The sequence below is a fragment of the Fringilla coelebs genome (assembly GCF_963513975.1).
Source record: "Fringilla coelebs genome assembly, chromosome: 33".
Lineage (NCBI taxonomy): Eukaryota > Metazoa > Chordata > Aves > Passeriformes > Fringillidae > Fringilla > Fringilla coelebs.
The window spans coordinates 255573-274791 of NC_140059.1; the positions used below are offsets into that span (position 1 = coordinate 255573).

Consider the following 19219-nt stretch of genomic DNA (forward strand, 5'->3'; position numbering starts at 1 on the left):
TTTTCCCCCAATTTTTCCCCATTTCCCCCCAATTTCCCCCATTTCCCCCCCAATTTTTCCCCATTCCCCCCAATTTTTCCCCCATTCCCCCCCAATTTTCCCCCGATTTTTCCCCTTTTCCCCCCCAATTTTTCCCCATTTCCCCCAATTTTCCCCCCAAATTTTTCCCCCATTTCCCTCCAATTTTTCCCCAATTTTTCCCCTTTTTCTCCCCAATTTTTCCCCATTCCACCCCAATTTTTCCCCATTTCCCCCCAATTTTTTCCCATTTCCCCCCAATTTTTCCCCCAATTTTTTCCCCATTTCCCTCCAATTTTTCCCCTTTTCTCCCCAATTTTCCCCTTCCCCCCAATGTTTCCCCCCCAATTTTTCCCCTTTTTCTCCCCAATTTTCCCCTTGCCCCTCAATTTTCCCCCCAATTTTTCCCCCTTTTCCCCCCAATTTTTCCCCATTTCCCCCCAATTTTTCCCCCATTTTTCCCCTTTTCCACCCCAATTTTTCCCCATTTCCCCCCATTTTTTTCCCCATTTCCCTCCAATTTTTACCCCAATTTTTCCCCATTTCCCTCCAATTTTTCCCCATTGTCCCCCCAATTTTCCCCCCAATTTTTCCCATTTTTCTCCCCAATTTTTCCCCATTTCCCCCCAATTTTTACCCCAATTTTTTCCCCTTTCCCCCCCAATTTTCCCCCAAATTTTTCCCCCATTTCCCCCCAATTTTTCCCCCCAATTTTTCCCCATCCCCCCCCAAATTTCCCCCCCATTTTTGGGGTCCCCCCCCGTACCTGCCAAGGCTTTGATGCGGGAGCGCTCGAAGCGCCGGGCGGAGCCTTCATCCTCCTCCTCCTCCTCCTCCTCCTCCTCCGGGGGTCCCCCCGCGCCCCCCTCCCCCTCCCAGCGGGGGTCGCTGAACCGCGGCAGCTCCAGGGGGTCGTAGGGGGGGGGGGACAGCATGGCGGCCTCGGGGGATCCCCAAATTTGGGGAGGGGGCGGCAGCGCTGGGAGAGCTCAGGGGGGAGCTGGGAAAAAGGGGGAGGGGGGGTTTGGTCACTTTGGGGGGCGACCCCCCCCTTAAAGAGCCCGAAATTAACGGGGACCCCCCCCAAAATATGAATGGAACCCCCAAATTAACGGAGACCCCCAAATTAACGGGGACCCCCAAATTAACGGAGATCCCCCCCAAATTAATTAAAATACTCCTCGGATTCGGAATTTTTCTCTAAATTAATGACCCCCCCCCAATTAAGGGAATGCGCCCCAAATTAATGAAGAACGCTTCAAATGAAGAGAGACCCCCTCCCCAAATTATTAACCCCCCCAAAATTAATAAAGATCCCTCCAATTAACAGGAATTTCCGCAAATTAATGGAGATCCCCCTCCCCAAGCCCTTCAGTAGAGACCCCCCCCAAATCCCCCTCGGGACCCCCCAATTCCTCTGCGGGACCCCCAAAACTCCTCCAAGTTCCTCCTCCCGAGACCCCCCCCCCCAAAAAACTCTCAGGGTCATTCCCAGGGACCCCCAAACTCCACGGATCCCCCCCCAAACCTCTCCAAAGACCCCCCTGAGCCCCCCCAAATTCCCCCTGGACCCCCAAAACTCCTCCAAGCCCCCCCCCCAAAAAAAACTCTCCGGGTCACCCTGAGCGCCCCCAAATCCTCTCGAACAAACCCCGAGCGCCCCAAATTCCTCCCCGGGACCCCCCAAACTCCTCCGAGCCCCCTCCCCCCGCTGCCCAGAGCCCCCCCCAGAGCCCCCCGCTCCCCCCCACTCCCCCCCCCCCGTTAATGCTCTTAACGGGGATCAGCGCCCGCAGCGCCGGGGGGGTCGGGGGGTGGGGGGGGGGGGGGTTGGGGACACAAACACGCGAATTTGGGGGTGGGGGGTCCCCAAACCCCCCCGGGGCAGCGCTGGGGGTGGGGGGGGGGCCCTGCCCGGGGATGCGGAGCCGCTGCCGCAGTGCCCGGGACGGGGGGGGGCGCGGGGGGATCAGCGGGGCCGGGAGGGGTTGCGGGACCCCTTGGGGGGGGTTCTGAGGGTGGGTTTGGGGTGGTTTTGGGGGGGGGTCTCCAGGTGTGCCCCCCCCCCTCCCCCCCCCTTACCTGCGCGGCGGCCGCGGCGCGCGCTGAGCCCGCGGCAGCTCATCACACCCCGGGGGGCGGGGCCTGAGAGCCACGCCCCCTCCGCCGTCACCACGGCAACGCCTCCCGGACACGCCCCCCCTCCCCGCTCGTTGCCGTGGTGATGAGGGCGGAGGCCACGCCCCCAGCTCCGGGGGCTTTCCCGCCCTCCCGCGCTTCCCGCCCGCCAGGGGGCGCTCGCGCTGTGAGGGGGGCAAAGATGGCGGAGGCGGCCGTGAGGGGGGGTGAGGGGGTTTTGTGGGATTTTTTTGGGGTTCTGTGGGGTTTTGTGGGGTCAGGGGTCATTAGAGAGGGTTTCGGGAGCTTTGGGGGTCCCTGGGAGGCGTTTGTGAGGGTTCTGAGGGGTCGCTAAGGAGGGTTGTGGGACTTGTGGGTATTGGGGGGTTACCGTGAGGGGTCAGTGGTGACTAAAGTGGGTTGGGGGTCCCTTGGGGGTCCTATGAGGGGTCGAGAGTCCCGAGGGGAGTTTTGGAGGGGATTTGGGGGGTCTCGGATGGTGTTGGGGGTCCCCAGATAGATTTGGGGGAGCTTTAGGGGTCTCTGGGCTCCCTTGGAAAGGAGGGGGGGGTGTCTTGGGGAAGGGGCTCCGGGGGATTTTTGGGGGACAAGTTTGGGTTCTCCCCACCTCTTCTGGCCCTGCAGGTCCTGGAGCAGCTCCTGGTGGCCCTGGGGACCCCCAAAATTGGGGAGCCCCGACGGGGGGCGCTGCTGGTGGCCCTGACGGCGGGGGGGGCCCTGGGGGGGCCCCCTCTGCACCCTCACAGGTGGGTGGGGGGTCCTGGGGGGATCCTGGGGGGTCCTGGGGGGATCCTGGGGGGTCCAGGCTCCCCTCAGACCCACCCTGACCCCCCCCTCCTTTTTCCAGTGGCAGCCTCGGGACCCCTCAGCCGAGACCTCGACCCCAAAGCGCTGGGGGGGGGTAAGAGACCCCCAAAACCCCCCAGAGCCCCCCCAAAACCCCCAGAGACCCCCCCAAAACCTCTCTGGGACCCCCTCAGGCACACCCCAAGTCCCCCCAACTCCTTTAAGAGCCCCCCAAAACCTCTCTGGGACTCCCCCCTAAATCCTCTCAATCTCCTCCCCAGCCCCACACTGGGGGTCCCCTAAATCTCCAATTTCCCCCCAAATCCCCCCCAGCCCCCCGGGGGGTGCAGGAGCTGCCGGGAGTCCCCCCAAATCCCTCTCCCTGCTGCGGGAGGATCCTGGCCCAGGCTCAGGTGCAAAGGAGCTTCCAGGTGAATTTTGGGGGGGCTGGGGGGGATTTTTGGGGTCCCCCCCTCTCTCTGTTCTCTTTCCCAGCCCCCCAAAGTCACCTTGGGGGGAGGAATTGGGGTCGGGGGGGGCCCCCCGGGAATGGGAATTGGGGCGGGAGGATAAAAATAGTCGGGGTGGCCTGGATTTGGGGGGGTGGGGGGGGGAAATAATGGGGTCACGGGAGGGGGGGAGGGGAAATGGGGTCACGGGGGGGGGGCTGGGACCCCCCGAAACACACGGGGGGAGGGGGGGGATGGGGGGAGGACACCCCCAAACTGGGCCCAGTTCCTTGGGGGGGTATTGGGGTTCCCCCAGGCCCCCCAGATCTGCCCCCCCCCGGGGGTCATGGGGGATTTTGGGGGATTTTGGGGTCTCCCCCAGCCCCCCCCCCCGTGTCCCCCCCTCAGATCTGTCACCCCCCCCCGTTGCCCCCCGCCCGGGGGTCCCTGTGGCAGCTCCTGCACCGGACCAGCCTCGTGCACCCCGAGGTACTGAGTGGTTTGGGGGTCCTGAGGGGGTCCCCAAAAAGGGGAGGGGGTTCCCCAGTGACCCCTCCCCACGTCCCCCCCAGGTCGAGTTTCATTTCTGTGTCAACATCGATGGGAGCGTCACCTCCAGGACCCTCAGGTGAGACCCCCGGGACCCCCAAACTGGGGACACCCAGTCCTGGGCACCCCCAAACTGGGAGCCCTGCCCCTCATTGGGGTCACCCCACTCCTGGGGAGCCCCTAATTGGGGTCCCCCCCTCTCGTGTCCCCCAGCCCAGAGCCCCCCTGGGCACAGGCAGGAATGAGGCTGAGGGTGCAGAGCCGGCACTTCACTGGGTACGGACTGGGGGGAACTGGGATGGACTGGGATGGGACTGGGATGGACTGGGAGGGACTGGGATGGACTGGGATGGGTCTGGGGGGAACTGGGGGGGACTGGGTTGGACTGGGATGGGACTGGGATGGACTGGGATGGACTGGGATGGACTCGGGGGGGGATTGGGATGGACTGGGATGGACTGGGGGGAACTCGGATGGACTGGGATGGGACTGGGATGGACTGGAATGGACTGGGATAGGCTGGGGGGGATTGGGATGGACTGGGGGGAACTGGGATGGATTGGGATGGACTGGGGGGGGATTGGGATGGACTGGGGGGAACTGGGATGGACTGGGGGGGGATTGGGATGGACTGGGATGGACGGGGGGGAACTGGGATGGACTGGGGGGGGATTGGGATGGACTGGGGGAGCTGGGATGGACTGGGGGGGGATTGGGATGGACTAGGGGGGGATTGGGATGGACTGGGATGGACTGGGGGGGATTGGGATGGACTGGGAGGGACTAGGATGGACTGGGATGGACTGGGGGGAACTGGGATGGACTGGGAGGGACTGGGATGGACTGGGGGGAACTGGGATGGACTGGGGGGGGATTGGGATGGACTGGGATGGGACTGGGATGGACTGGGATGGACTGGGAGGAACTGGGATGGACTGGGGGGGGATTGGGATGGACTGGGATGGGACTGGGAGGGACTGGGATGGGCTCGGGGGGATTGGGATGGACTGGGGGGAACTGGGATGGACTGGGAGGGACTGGGATGGACTGGATGGGACTGGGATGGACTGGGATGGGGCAGGGGTGTAGTACAGGGTCAAACTGGGATGAACTGGGATGGGGTGGGGAGTGGGTCTGGGATAGATTGATCCGGACCAGTCTGGACTGGTCTGTACTGGTCCAACCTGGTCCGAACTGGTCTGAACTGGTCCGAACTGGGCCGTTCCCCCCAGGCCGCCCTGCAGCCGCCTCCGCCCGTGCCCGGGGCTGCCGCTGCCGCTGCCGGTGCCGCCCCCGCTGGCGGCCGCGGGCTTCGGGGGGGACCTGGAGCTGCTCCCGGTCAGCGCCCTCGGGACCCCCCCCGGGACCCCCCCCGGGCAGGGACCCCCCCTCTGCCGAGTGCAGATATCCGGGCTGGGGGCACCGGGGGGGTTGGGGGGGATTTGGGGTGCTCAGGGTGGGATTTGGGGTGTTCAGGGGGGAGGTTTGGGGTGTTCAGGGTGGGATTTGGGGTGGTTGTGGGGGTTTTGGGGCACCTGAGCAGGTTTGGGGTGCTCAGAATGGGATTTGGGGTGCTCAGGGAAGGGTTTGGGGTGTTCAGGGGGGGATTTGGGGTGTTTAGGGGGGAGATTTGGGGTGTTCAGGGTGGGATTTGGGGTGCTCAGGGGGGAGATTTGGGGTGTTCAGGGTGGGATTTGGGGTGGTTGTGGGGGTTTTGGGGCACCTGAGCAGGTTTGGGGTGCTCAGGATGGGATTTGGGGTGCTCAGGGAAGGGTTTGGGGTGCTCAGGGAAGGGTTTGGGGTGTTCAGGGGAGGGTTTGGGATGGTCACAGGGGGATTTGGGGTGCTCAGGGTGGGATTTGGGGTGTTCAGGGTGGGATTTGGGGTGCTCAGGGGGAAGATTTGGGGTGTTCAGGGTGGGATTTGGGGTGTTCAGGGTGGGATTTGGGGTGCTCAGGGTGGGATTTGGGGTGCTCAGGGTGGGATTTGGGGTGTTCAGGGTGGGATTTGGGGTGGTTGTGGGGGTTTTGGGGCACCTGAGCAGGTTTGGGGTGCTCAGGGTGGGATTTGGGGTGTTCAGGGTGGGATTTGGGGTGCTCAGGGTGGGATTTGGGGTGCTCAGGGTGGGATTTGGGGTGTTCAGGGTGGGATTTGGGGTGGTTGTGGGGGTTTTGGGGCACCTGAGCGGGTTTGGGGTGCTCAGGGTGGGATTTGGGGTGCTCAGGGAAGGGTTTGGGGTGTTCAGGATGGGATTTGGGGTGCTCAGGGTGGGATTTGGGGTGTTCAGGAGGGTATTTGAGGTGTTCAGGGTGGGGTTTGGGGCAGGATTTGGGGTGCTCAGGGGGGATTTGGGGTGTTCAGGGGATGATTTTGGGTGTTTCTGGGGGTTTTGGGGTGCCTGAGCATGTTTGGGGTGCCCACGGTGGGATTTGGGGTGTTCAGGGTAGGATTTGGGGGTGCTCAGGGGGGGATTTGGGGTATCCAGGGAGATTTGGGGTGCTCGGGGTGGGATTTGGGGTGTTCAGGGGAGGGTTTGGGATGGTCACAGGGGGATTTGGGGTGTTCAGGGGGTTATTTGGGGTGGTTTGGGGTGGGATTTGGGGTGCCCAGGGTGGAATTTGGGGTGTCCAGGGGATTTGAGGTGCCCAGAAGGGGTCTCAGAGCACCCGGGGGGAGTTTTTGGGTTGTCCAGGGGGGGTCTCAGGGTGCTCGGGGGGGGGGAGGAAATTTGGGTTCCCTGGTGGATCTCGGGGTGCCCAGGTGGGATTTGGGGTTCTGGGGGATTTTGGGGGGCCCCCATCCCCCCCCCATTGTTCTCCTTGACCTTCCCACCTTTACCTGTTCGACCCCGCGGGGGTCCCGGTGCCCCCCCCGGCCCCCCCAACCCTGCAGGACCCCTCTCTGCTGGGGGACTGGGGGGGCTTCGGCCTGGCTGCAGCCCCCCTGAACCCCCAAACCCCCCCGGACCCCAAAAACCGCCCGGACCCCAAAAACCCCCGAGGCTCCTGTGAGGATGAGGAAGGTCTGTAGAGTTCCAGGGTTTTTTGGGGGGGAATTTCGGGGCTCCCCCCTCCCTCAGCCCCCCAATATTGTCCCCACAGAGCCGGTGTCCCCCGATGTCACCTTTGGGGTGCGCTGGGACCCCCCTGAGGGGGACGGGGACCCCCAAACTTCCCCCGAGGGGGACCCCAAAACCCTCCTGGTTTTCCTCTTCCTGCGGCACCGGGACCCCTTTGGGGGGTATGACACAGGTAAGGGTGGGGGGGAACCCCGATTTTGGGGTGTCCCCAAGCCCTGGGGGTGTCCCCAAGCCCTGGGGGTGTCGGGTGTCCCCAAGCCCTGGGGGTGTCCCCAAATTTTGGGGGTGTCCCCGTGGCTCAAGAGGAGCCCCAAACTTTAGAGCTGTCCCCGAGGTCTTGGGCTGTCCCCAAGTTCTGTGAGGTCTCCTCATCATTTTGGGGGTGTCCCTGTGGTTTGGGGGTGTCTCTCTGGGCTGTCCCCTTGTTTCAGGGGTGTCCCCAAGATTTCGGGGGTGTCCCCGCGCTTTTGGGGTGCCCCCCCAGACTCCCCATTCCAGCTCAGCCCCTAAGCTGGGCTGACCCCAAGGTTTGAGGAGTGACCCCAAACTTTGGGGGCATCCTCTTGCTGTTGGGGTTATCCCCGTGGTTCAGAGGTGTCCCCCCGCTCCGGGGGGGTCCCCCACGGTTCGAGGACCCCCCCCCAAAATTCGGGGTGCCCCCCAGGGATGCGCCGGCTGCTGCTGGCCCAGCTGGAGCCCACGCTGCGCCTCGGCCGCCCCGCGCTGGCCCGGGGCCTCCACGCCCTCCTGCACCCCCTCCTGCGGGGGCTGCGCCGCCAGCACCAGGTGGGTGCGGGATTTTGGGGATCCCCCGACCCCCCCAGATCCCCCGTGACCCCCCAAATTCCCCCCTCCAGGCCCAGCAGAGCGTGGCCCGAGCCCAGGCCCTGGCGGTGGCCGCGGTGACGGCCGTGGTGGCCGCCAGCTCCAGCGGCCGCTTCCGCAGCGCCTGCCTGGGCGCCCTGCAGGTTTGGGGGTTCGGGGGGATCCCCCCGGGGTTGTGGGGGGGATTTGGGGGTGTCCCCGGTGTCACCCTGTCCCCTTCCCCCAGGTGCAGGACACGCCGGCGCTGGCGGTGGCCGCGCGCCGCAGATGGGCCGAGGTCTCGCGCCGGCCGGGGCTGCCCCGCGGGGGTGAGGGGGAAACGGGGGGTGGGGGGTCCCCAAAACCCCCCCGGGCTCTGAACCCCCCTCCTGTGCTCCACAGGGATCCCCCAAAACCCCCCCGGGCACTGAACCCCCTCCTGTGCTCCACAGGGATCCCCCAAAACCCCCCCGGGCTCTGAACCCCCCTCCTGTGCTCCACAGGGATCCCCCAAAATCCCACTGGGCACTGAACCCCCCTCCTGTGCTCCACAGGGATCCCCCAAAACCCCCCCGGGCTCTGAACCCCCCTCCTGTGCTCCACAGGGATCCCCCAAAACCCCCCCCGGGCACTGAACCCCCCTCCTGTGCTCCACAGGGATCCCCCAAAACCCCCCCGGGAACTGAACCCCCTCCTGTGCTCCACAGGGATCCCCCAAAACCCCCCCCGGGCACTGAACCCCCCTCCTGTGCTCCACAGGGATCCCCCAAAAGCAGCGCCGGGCACTGAACCCCCCTCCTGTGCTCCACAGGGATCCCCCAAAACCCTCCCGGGAACTGAACCCCCCTCCTGTGCTCCACAGGGATCCCCCAAAACCCCCCCGGGCACTGAACCCCCCTCCTGTGCTCCACAGGGGTCCCCCAAAATCCCACTGGGCACTGAACCCCCTTCCTGTGCTCCACAGGGATCCCCCAAAACCCCCCCGAGCACTGAACTCCCCTCCTGTGCTCCACAGGGATCCCCCAAAACCCCCCCGAGCACTGAACCCCCCTCCTGTGCTCCACAGGGATCCCCCAAAACCCCCCCGGGCACTGAACCCCCCTCCTGTGCTCCACAGGGATCCCCCAAAACCCCCCCGGGCACTGAACCCCCCTCCTGTGCTCCACAGGGATCCCCCAAACCCCCCCGGGCACTGAACCCCCCTCCTGTGCTCCACAGGGATCCCCCAAAAGCAGCGCCGGGGGCGGAGGGAGCAGCAGGAGGAGGAGGAAGAGGAGGAGGAGGAGGAAGGGCACCAGGGCCAGGTGGGGTTTGGGGGTCCCTCCCTCCTCTGGGGATCCCCCCAGACCCTCCCAGTAACCCCCGGGCCCCCCCAGCTGCAGGGCCCCGGGCTGTGGATGCCCTGAGGACCGGACAAACCCCGCTCCCAGTGCTCCCAGTTCACCCAGTCCCGCCTCATCCCAGTTACACCAGTCGGCCCCGGTTCCTTTCATGAGTTTCATTTCCTCCAGTCAGTCCCAGTTCCCCCAATTAATGTTGATCCCAGTTCCCTCCACCAGTCCCTCCCAGTTCCCCCAGTGCTCCCAGTTTCCCATGGTCAATCCCAGTTTCCCAGTCCATCCCAGTTTCTCCCAGTCCATCCCATTTCCTCCCATTCCATCCCAGTTTCTCCCAGTCCCTCCCAGTTTCCCCCCAGTCCATTCCAGTTCCTCCTCGTCCATCCCAGTTTCTCCCAGTCCCTCCCAGTTTCCCCCCAGTCCATCCCAGTTCCTCCCCATCTATCCCAGTTTCCCCCCAGTCCATCCCAGTTCCTCCCCGTCCATCCCAGTTTCTCCCCAGTCCATCCCAGTTTCTCCCAGTCCCTCCCAGTTTCCCCCCAGTTCATCCCAGTTCCTCCCAGTCCATCCCAGTTCCTCCCAGTCCATCCCAGTTTCTCCCAGTTCTTCCCATATTCCCCCCAGTCCCTCCCAGTCCATCCCAGTTTACCCCCAGTCCATCCCAGTTCCTCCTAGTCCCTCCCAGTTCCCCCCAGTCCATCCCAGTCCCACCCAACCCCATCGCCCCGCCCATTACCGCTCCCCATCCTCATTTACATAACCCCACCCACCTCTCCCAAGCCCCGCCCCGCACACCCCGCTCCGTAGCCCCGCCCTCCTCCCCTGGCCCCGCCCCGCGCGCAGGCCCCGCCCCGCCATGGCGGCCCCGCAGCCCCCCGGTTCCCCCTGGGCCGGGCCGGGGTCGGGAGCGGCCCCCGGAGGCACCGGAGCCGCCCGGGCCGGGCCGTGCTGGGCCGCCGTGCTCGGCTGCCTCAGCCTGGCCTGCTCCTACGTGGGGAGCCTGTACGTGTGGGGCAGCCCCCTGCCCAGGTACACCCGGGGGGATCTGGGGGGGATCTGAGGGGGATTCGGGGGTCTGGAAGGGATTTGGGGGTGATCGGGGGGGATTCAGGGGGTCTGGAAGGGATTTGGGGGGGATCTGGGGAGATTCAGGGGGTCTGGAAGGGATTTGGGGGGGAATTCAGGGGCTCTGGGGGGATTCAGGGGGTCTGGAAGGGATTTGGGGGGGATTCAGGGGGCTGGGGGCAGGCACGGGGGATCGGGGAGGGACCCGAGGGGTCTTGAGGCACCTACGGGAGTATTGGGGTGTCTGGAGGGGATTTGGGGGGGAGTTCAGGGGGTCTGGAAGGGATTTGGGGGGGATCTGGGGGGATTCAGGGGGTCTGGAAGGGAATTGGGGGGGATTTGGGGGGGATTCAGGGGCTGGGGGCGGACACGGCAGATCGGGAAGGGGAATTGGGGTGTCTGGGGTGGGTTTGGGGGTGTCTGGGGGGAATTGAGGGCTCTGGGGGGGTCCCAGGGGGGATTTGGGGGCGTGCACAGAGGATCAGGGAGGGGCATCTGTGGGACACCTGGGGAGGAATTTTGGGGGGGGGGTCTGTGGATTATGGGGGGGCTGGGGGCGTGTACGGGAATTGGGGGGATCCCTGAGGTCCCTGGGGGGGATTTGGGGTCCCTTGGTGGGGGTCCCTGGGGTCTCCATAGGTTTGGGACGAGCTCTCGTGGGTTTTGAGGGGATTTTAGGTATAAAGAGGGGCTGGGGGGGTCTCCTCAGTGCCTGGGGGTGTCCGGGGGGGGATCCCGGGTGGATTTTTGGGGTGCAGACCCCCCCTCCCCGCGCCCCCTCCCCAGGGACCACCCGTCGGTGATCAAGCGCCGCTTCACCAGCGTCCTGGTGGTGTCGGGGCTGTCCCCTGCCCTGGTGTGGCTCTGGAAGGAGCTCACAGGGGTCAAGGTGAGCTCCGGGGGGGTGGGGGGGATCCCCAAAAATCGAGGGGGGGTCCTAGAGCCCCCCCAGACCGCGCTGACCCCTCCCCATTTCAGGCTGACACCCCCCTGCCCGCGCTGCTGGGGCTGCGCCTCGAGGGGCTGGTCCCGGCCACGCTGCTGCCTCTGCTGCTCACCATGGTGGGTCTGGGGGGGCTGTGACCCCCCAAAATCCTCCCCGGGACACCCCCGGGGATCCCCAAAATCCTCCTGACCCCCAGGACCCCCCCCCAGAATTTATTGAGCCACCCCTCCCTCAAAATGCTCTGCCTGGGCTTTTCGTGTGTGGGGGGTGTGGGAGGGCTTGGGATCCCCAAAATCCGCTTGGGATCCCCCCAAATCCACTCGGGACCCCCCAAAATCCACTCGGGACCCCCCTAGGGTTCCCCAAAATCCCCCTGACCTCCTCCAGGATCCCCTCCCAGAATTCACTGACCCCCCCCCCCCCCCAGATCCTCTGTCCGGGCCCCAGATCATCAGGGGCTCATCGGGGTGGGTGTGGGATCCCCCCCCCCCAAAATCCCTCTGGGAACCCCCCCAAAACCTCGCTGGGACCCCCCCAAACCCATTCAGGAACCCCCAAACTCTCCCTGAGCCCCCCAAAACCTTTCTAAGACCCTCAAATCCCTCAAGACCCCCCCCCAACCCCCCAAACCCCAAACCCTGCTCCCTCCTCTGATCCCACTCCCCGTGGTGGGTATGGGCCGGAAAATGGGGATCCCCCCCAAAAAAAAACCCCAAAATCCCCCCTCATTGACCCCCCCAGGGGATGGAAAAGGGGGGTACGACCCCCCTTGACCCCCCCAAATCCCCCTGACCCCCCAGATCCTGTTCCTGGGCCCCCTGATCCAGCTGTCCATGGACTGTCCCTGGCGCTGGCTCGATGGCATCAGGGTGGCCCTGGGTAAGGGGGGGGATTTGGGGAGGGGGCTCAGGAATTGGGGTCTGGGGGGGCTCAGGAATTGGGGTCTGGGGGGGCTCAGGAATTGGGGTCTGGGGGGGGCTCAGGAATTGGGGTCTGGGGGGGCTCAGGAATTGGGGTCTGGGGGGGGCAGGAATTGGGGGGGCTCAGGAATTGGGGTCTGGGGGGGCTCAGGAATTGGGGTCTGGGGGAGCTCAGGAATTGGGGTCTGGGGGGGCTCAGGAATTGGGGTCTGGGGGGGGCAGGGGGACCCCAACACCGGGAGGGGAAATGGGGGGGGGGCTGAGGGGGGGAAATGGGGGGGTTTGGGGTGGTTTTGGGGTTTGGTTGGGTCTGGGGAGCCTGTGGGAATCTGGGACTTGGGGGGCAGCTCTGTGGGATTTTGGGGCTCAGTTTTATGGGATTTTTGGGTCAGTTTTATGGGATTTAGGGCTCAGCTCTGTGGGGATTTTTGGGTCAGTTTTGTGGGATTTTGGGGCTCAGCTCTGTGGGATTTTTGGGTCAGTTTTATGGGATTTTGGGGCTCAGCTCTGGGATGGTTTTTGGGGTCAGCTCTGTGGGATTTTGGGAATCAATTCTATGGGATTTGGGGATCAGTTCTGTGGCATTTTTGGGTCTGTTTATGGGATTTTGGGGCTCAGCTCTGTGGGATTTTGGGGTCAGTTTTATGGGATTTTGGGGCTCAGCTCTGTGGGATTTTGGGGTCAGTTTTATGGGATTTTGGGGCTCAGCTCTGTGGGATTTTTGGCTCAGTTTTATGGGATTTTGGGGCTCAGCTCTGTGGGATTTTTGGGTCAGTTTTATGAGATTTTGGGGCTCAGCTCCGTGGGATTTTAGGGCTCAGTTCTGTGGGATTTTTGGGTCAGTTCTGTGGGATGTTTGGGTCAGTTCTGTGGGATTTTGGGGCTCAGCTCTGTGGGTTTTTTTGGGACAGTTTATGGGATTTTGGGGCTCAGCACTGGGGGGTTTTTGGGTCAGTTTTATGGGATTTTGGGGCTCAGTTCTGTGGGATTTTTGGGCTCAGCTCTGTGGGATTTTTGGGTCAGTTTTATGAGATTTTGGGGCTCAGCTCCGTGGGATTTTAGGGCTCAGTTTTATAGGATTTTTGGCTCAGTTTTATGGGATTTTTGCCTCCCCTCTGGGGGGTTTTTGGGCTCCCCCAGACCCGCGGGTGTGGGCGCTGTGCCTGGGGGACGTTCGCTGGCTGCGGAACCAGGTGGTGGCGCCCCTGACCGAGGAGTTGGTGTTCAGGGCCTGCATGCTGCCCATGCTGGTGCCCTGCACGGGGCCCGGCCCCGCCGTGCTGGCCTGCCCCCTCTTCTTTGGGGTCGGTGAGTGGAACCCCAAAATACCCCAAAATTACCCTAAAATACCGCCCCTGTGCTGGCCTGCCCCCTGTTCTTTAGGGTCAGAGAGTAGAACCCTAAAATCCCCCAAAAATCCCCTAAAATACCTCCCCTGTGCTGGCCTGCCCCCTGTTCTTTGGGATCAGAGAGTGGAACCCCAAAATCCCCTAAAATTACCCTAAAATGCCTGCCCTGTGCTGGCCTGCCCCCTCTTCTTTGGGGTCGGTGAGTGGAACCCCAAAATCCCCTAAAAATCCCCTAAATTACCCCCCTGTGCTGGCCTGCCCCCTCTTCTTTGGGGTTGGGGAGTAAAACCCTAAAATCCCCTAAAAATCCCCTAAAATACTCCCCCTGTGCTGGCCTGCCCCCTCTTCTTTGGGGTCGGTGAGTGGAACCCCAAAATCCCCCAAAATTACCCTAAAATACCCACCCTGTGCTGGCCTGCCCCCTCTTCTTTGGGGTCGGTGAGTGGAACCCCAAAATTACCCTAAAATACCCCCCCTGTGCTGGCCTGCTCCCTCTTCTTTGGGGTCGGTGAGTGGAACCCCAAAATCCCCTAAAATTACCCTAAAATACCCCCCTGTGCTGGCCTGCCCCCTCTTCTTTGGGGTCGGTGAGTGGAACCCCAAAATTACCCTAAAATACCCCCCCATGTGCTGGCCTGCTCGCTGTTCTTTAGGGTCAGAGAGTAGAACCCTAAAATCCCCTAAAATTACCCTAAAATACCCCCCTGTGCTGGCCTGCCCCCTCTTCTTTGGGGTCGGTGAGTGGAACCCCAAAATCCCCTAAAATTACCCTAAAATACCCCCCCTGTGCTGGCCTGCCCCCTCTTCTTTGGGGTTGGTGAGTGGAACCCCAAAATCCCCTAAAAATCCCCTAAAATACCGCCCCCTGTGCTGGCCTGCCCCCTCTTCTTTGGGGTCGGTGAGTAAAACCCCAAAATCCCCTAAAAATCCCCTAAAATACCCGCCCTGTGCTGGCCTGCCCCCTCTTCTTTGGGGTCAGAGAGTGGAACCCCAAAATCCCCCAAAATTACCCTAAAATACCCGCCCTGTGCTGGCCTGCCCCCTCTTCTTTGGGGTCGGTGAGTGGAACCCCAAAATCCCCTAAAAATCCCCTAAAATACCCACCCTGTGCTGGCCTGCCCCCTCTTCTTTGGGGTCAGTGAGTGGAACCCTAAAATCCCCTAAAATTACCCTAAAATACCCCCCCTCTGCTGGCCTGCCCCCTCTTCTTTGGGGTCGGTGAGTGGAACCCCAAAATCCCCTAAAAATCCCCTAAAATACCCCCCTGTGCTGGCCTGCCCCCTCTTCTTTGGGGTTGGGGAGTAAAACCCTAAAATCCCCTAAAAATCCCCTAAAATACCTCCTCCATGCTGCCCTGTGCTCTCTTTTTTGGGGTCAGTGAGTGGAACCCTAAAATCCCCTAAAAATCCCCTAAAACACCTCCTCCATGCTGCCCTGTGCTCTCTTTTTTGGGGTCGGTGTGTGAAACCTTAAAGAACCCCAAAACACCCAAAACTCACCCCAAAACCCCTCCACACTGGGCCGCCCCCTGTTCCTTGACATGGCTGAGTAGGACCCCAAAATAACCCCAAAATCCCCCCAAAACTGCCCCTGACTCCCCTCCCCTGCACCCCTGAGTGCCCCCTGATCCCCCAAAAACCCCAAAAAGCCCCAAAACCCCCCAAAAAACCCCAAATCCTGCTGCCCCAGCCCATTTCCACCACGTGATCGAGCAGCTCCGCTTCCGGCACGGCTCCGTCGGCAGCATCTTCATGGCAGCAGGTGAGGGGGGCTGGGGGGAATTTGGGGGGTCCTGGGGGGGATTTGGGGGTCCTGGGGTGTCCAGGGTGAAGATTTGGGGTGTCTGGGGGGAATTTGATGGATCCTGGGGTGTCTTGAGGGAGTTTGGGGTGTCCAGGGTGAAGATTTGGGGTGTCTGGGGGGAATTTGATGGATCCTGGGGTGTCCTGAGGGAGTTTGGGGTGTCCAGGGGGGAATTTGGGGTGTCCTGGAAGAGTTTGGGGTGTTCAGGGGAAGGATTTGGGGTCTGTGGGGGGAGTTTGGGGGGTCCTGGTGTGTCCTGAGGGAGTTTGGGGGGTCCAGGGGAAGGATTTGGGGTGTCTGGGGGGAATTTAGGAGGTCTTGGGGTGTCCTGAGGGAGTTTGGGGTGTCCTGGGGGGGATTTGGGGGTCCTGGGGTGTCCAGGGTGAAGATTTGGGGTGTCTGGGGGGAATTTGATGGGTCCTGGGGTGTCCAGAAGGAATTTGGGGTCTCCAGGGGAAGGATTTGGGGTGTCCTGAGGGAGTTTGGGGTGTCCTGGGGGGGATTTGGGGGTCCTGGGGTGTCCAGGGTGAAGATTTGGGGTGTCTGGGGGGAATTTGAGGTTCTCAGGGAGGTCCAGAAGGAATTTGGGGTGTCCTGGAAGAGTTTGGGGTGTTCAGGGGAAGGATTTGGGGTTTGTGGGGGGAGTTTGGGGGGTCCTGGGGTGTCCTGAGGGAGTTTGGGGTGTCCAGGAGGGAATTTGGGGTGTCCAGGGGAAGGATTTGGGGTGTCTGGGGGGAATTTGAGGTTCTCAGGGAGGTCCAGAAGGAATTTGGGGTCTCCAGGGGAAGGATTTGGGGTGTCCTGGAAGAGTTTGGGGTGTTCAGAGGAAGGATTTGGGGTTTGTGGGGGGAGTTTGGGGGGTCCTGGTGTGTCCTGAGGGAGTTTGGGGGGTTCAGGGGAAGGATTTGGGGTGTCTGGGGGGAATTTGAGGTTCTCAGGGAGGTCCAGAGGAAATTTGGGGTGTCCAGGGGAAGGATTTGGGGTGTCCTGGGGGAGTTTGGGGTGTTCAGAGTGGGATTTGGGGTGTCCAGAGGAAATTTGGGGTGCCCAGGGTGAAGATTTGGGGAGTCTGGGGGGAATTTGATGGATCCTGGGGTGTCCTGAGGGAGTTTGGGGTGTCCAGGGGGGAATTTGGGGTGTCCAGGCTGGGATTTGGGGCATCCAGAGGGAATTTGGGGTGCCCAGGGTGGGATATGGGGTGCCCCAGGTGGGATTTTTGGGGTACCCAGGGTAGGATTTGGGGTGTCCAGAGGAAATTTGGGGTGCCCAGGGTGGGATTTGGGGTGCCCCAGGTGGGATTTGGGGCGTCCAGAGGAAATTTGGGGTGCCCAGGGTGGGATTTGGGGTGTCCAGAGGGAATTTGGGGTGCCCAGAGGAGATTTGGGGTGTCCAGAGTGGGATTTGGGATGTCCAGAGGGATTTTGGGGTGCTCAAGGTGGCTCCTGTGGTGCCTCTGAGCCTCTGTCGAGGGTGGGGGGTGGATTTGGGGGTGCTGGGCAGTTTTGGGGTGTCCCTGACCCCCCTTTTTCTGGCCCAGCATTCCAGTTCTCCTACACGGCCGTGTTCGGGGCCTACACGGCCTTCCTGTTCCTCAGGACCGGTGGGTTTGGGGGGCCCGGGGGGTTTGGGGGTCCCCAGTCCCTCTGTCCCTTCCCCAGGCGGGTTTGGGGTGGGATTTTGGGGTGCCAGTCCCCATTTCCCTGTCCCCAGGTGGGATTTTGGGATCCCCAATCCCTGTGTCCCTTCCCCAGGGGGGTTTGGGGTGGGATTTTGGGGTGCCACCCCCTGTGTCCTTGTCCCCAGGGGTATTTCGGGTGGGATTTTGGGGTGCCAGTCCCTATTTCCCTATCCCCAGGTGGGATTTTAGGGTCCCCAATCCCCGTGTCCCTGTCCCCAAGGGATTTTGGGGTGGGATTTTGGGGTGGGATTTTGGGGTCCCCAATCCCCATTTCCCCATCCCCAGGGGTATTTGGGGTGTGGTTTTGGGGTGCCAGTCCCTATTTCCCTATCCCCAGGTGGGATTTTGGGGTCCCCAATCCCTGTGTCCCTTCCCCAGGTGTGTTTGGGGTGGGATTTTGGGGTGCCACCCTCTGTGTCCCTGTCCCCAGGAGTGTTTGGGGGTCCCCAATCTCTCTGTCCCTTCCCCAGGCGGGTTTGGGGTGGGATTTTGGGGTGCCACCCCCCGTGTCCATGTCCCCAGGTGGGTTTGGGGTGGGATTTTGGGGTCCCCAATCCCCATTTCCCGATCCCCAGGGGTATTTGGGGTGTGGTTTTGGGGTGCCAGTCCCCATTTCCCTGTCCCCAGGTGGGATTTTGGGGTCCCCAATCCCCGTGTCCCCAGGCCTGTTTGGGGTGTGTTTGGGGTGTGTTTTGGGGTGCCACCGCCGTGTCCCTCGCTGTCCCCAGGTCACCTGGTGGGGCCGGTGCTCTGCCATTCCTTCTGCAACTCCATGGGGGGATTTTGGGGGGATGCAGTGACCCCGGGACAGGGGGGTGTTGATGATCCCGGGTGTGTTTTGGGGTGCCACCCCCGTGTCCCCAGGCCTGTTTGGGGTGTGTTTGGGGTGTGTTTCGGGGTGTCACCCCCGTGTCCCTCGCTGTCCCCAGGTCACCTGGCGGGGCCGGTGCTCTGCCATTCCTTCTGTAACTCCATGGGGGGATTTTGGGGGGGTGTTGATGATCCCGGGTGTGTTTTGGGGTGCCACCCCCCGTGTCCCCAGGTGTGTTCGGGGTGTCACCCCCGTGTCCCTCGCTGTCCCCAGGTCACCTGGCGGGGCCGGTGCTCTGCCATTCCTTCTGTAACTCCATGGGTTTCCCGGCGCTGGGCGCGGCCCTGGGGCACCCGCGGCGCCGGGCGCTGCTCCCCGCGTACCTGCTGGGGGTGTTGGGCTTCCTGCTGCTGCTGCACCCCCTGACCGAGCCCGCCTTCTTCGGGGCGCGCCCCCCCTGCCGCGACCCCCCCGCCTGCTCCTGACACGGGCGGGGGGCGCCCGCCCCTCCCCAGCCCACCCCCCTTTTTATAGGAGCCGCCGCACAGAGTCTATTTTTGTGATTAAAGTGGTTTAAGGCTTTGTGGGTGGACTGGGATGGACTGGGGGGAAACTGGGAGGGACTGGGGGGAGACTGGGGGGGAACTGGGAGGGACTGGGGGGCACTGGGATGGGAGTTGGAGGGACTGGGATGGGATTGGGGGATACTGGGGGGGAACTGGGATGGGACTGGGATGGACTGGAGGGGCCTGGGATGGGATTGGGGGGGACTGGGATGGGACTGGGGGGATTGGGATGGACTGGGGGGAGAGTGGGGGGGAACTGGCAGGGACTGGCGGGCACTGGGATTGGAGTTGGGGGGACTGGGATGGACTGGGGTGGAGTGGGATGGACTGGGGGGGACTGGGATGGGAGTGGGGAGGACTGGGATGAGAGTGGGGAGGACTGGGATAGGATCGGGATGGGGGTACTGGGATGGGATTGGGGGGGACTGGGATGGGAGTGGGGGGGAACTGGGGGGGGAGTAGGGGGGAACTGGGAGGGACTGGGGGGCACTGGGATGGGAGTGGGAGGGACTGGGATGGACTGGGGGGACTGGGATGGGACTGGGGTGGAGTGGGATGGACTGGGGGGGACTGGGATGGGAGTGGGAGGGGACTGGGAGGGATCGGGATGGGACTGGGATGGGAGTTGGAGGGACTGGGATGGGACTGGGGTGTACTGGGGGGGACTGGGATGGGATCGGGATGGGAGTGGGGGTACTGGGATGGGATTGGGGGATACTGGGATGGACTGGGGGGTAACTGGGATGGGACTGGGATGGACTGGGGGGGAGTGGGGGGGAACTGGGAGGGACTGGCGGGCACTGGGATGGGAGTTGGGGGGACTGGGATGGACTGGGAGGGACTGGGATGGGACTGGGATAGGAGTTGGAGGGACTGGGATGGGAGTGGGGGGGACTGGGGGGTACTGGGATGGGACTGGG

General features: G+C 62.9%; 3 protein-coding genes across 3 annotated transcripts in view; 1 reads left to right on the forward strand and 2 right to left on the reverse strand.

Moving 5' to 3' along the window:
• Positions 1-953, reverse strand: part of LOC311164512 (spectrin beta chain, non-erythrocytic 2-like) — a gene marked incomplete at both ends in the record, with an annotated part of 41330 nt that extends 40377 nt beyond the window's left edge. Inside the window, 1 exon segment of the mRNA XM_084224002.1 lies at positions 785-953. Within this exon segment, the coding sequence (XP_084080128.1) occupies positions 785-953 (169 nt within the window).
• The window catches only part of LOC311164517 (neurexin-2-like), a gene marked incomplete at both ends in the record, with an annotated part of 201582 nt that overhangs the window by 81971 nt on the left and 100392 nt on the right, over positions 1-19219 (reverse strand).
• Positions 10015-18315, forward strand: RCE1 (Ras converting CAAX endopeptidase 1). The gene is made up of 8 exons (XM_084224156.1): positions 10015-10190; positions 11013-11115; positions 11205-11288; positions 11973-12051; positions 13233-13400; positions 15131-15202; positions 16782-16844; positions 18007-18315. The coding sequence occupies exons 1-8, from the start codon at positions 10018-10020 to the stop codon at positions 18216-18218; spliced, it is 954 nt and encodes a 317-aa protein (XP_084080282.1). The 5' UTR covers positions 10015-10017; the 3' UTR covers positions 18219-18315.

Bases quoted from the DNA above. Each gene is read 5' to 3' on its own strand.
- RCE1 (XM_084224156.1), top strand. From the start codon at position 10,018: ATGGCGGCCCCGCAGCCCCCCGGTTCCCCCTGGGCCGGGCCGGGGTCG. The intron at 11,289-11,972 runs GTGGGTCTGGGG...CTGACCCCCCAG, and splicing joins TGCCTCTGCTGCTCACCATG to ATCCTGTTCCTGGGCCCCCT. The intron at 13,401-15,130 runs GTGAGTGGAACC...CTGCTGCCCCAG, and splicing joins CCCCCTCTTCTTTGGGGTCG to CCCATTTCCACCACGTGATC.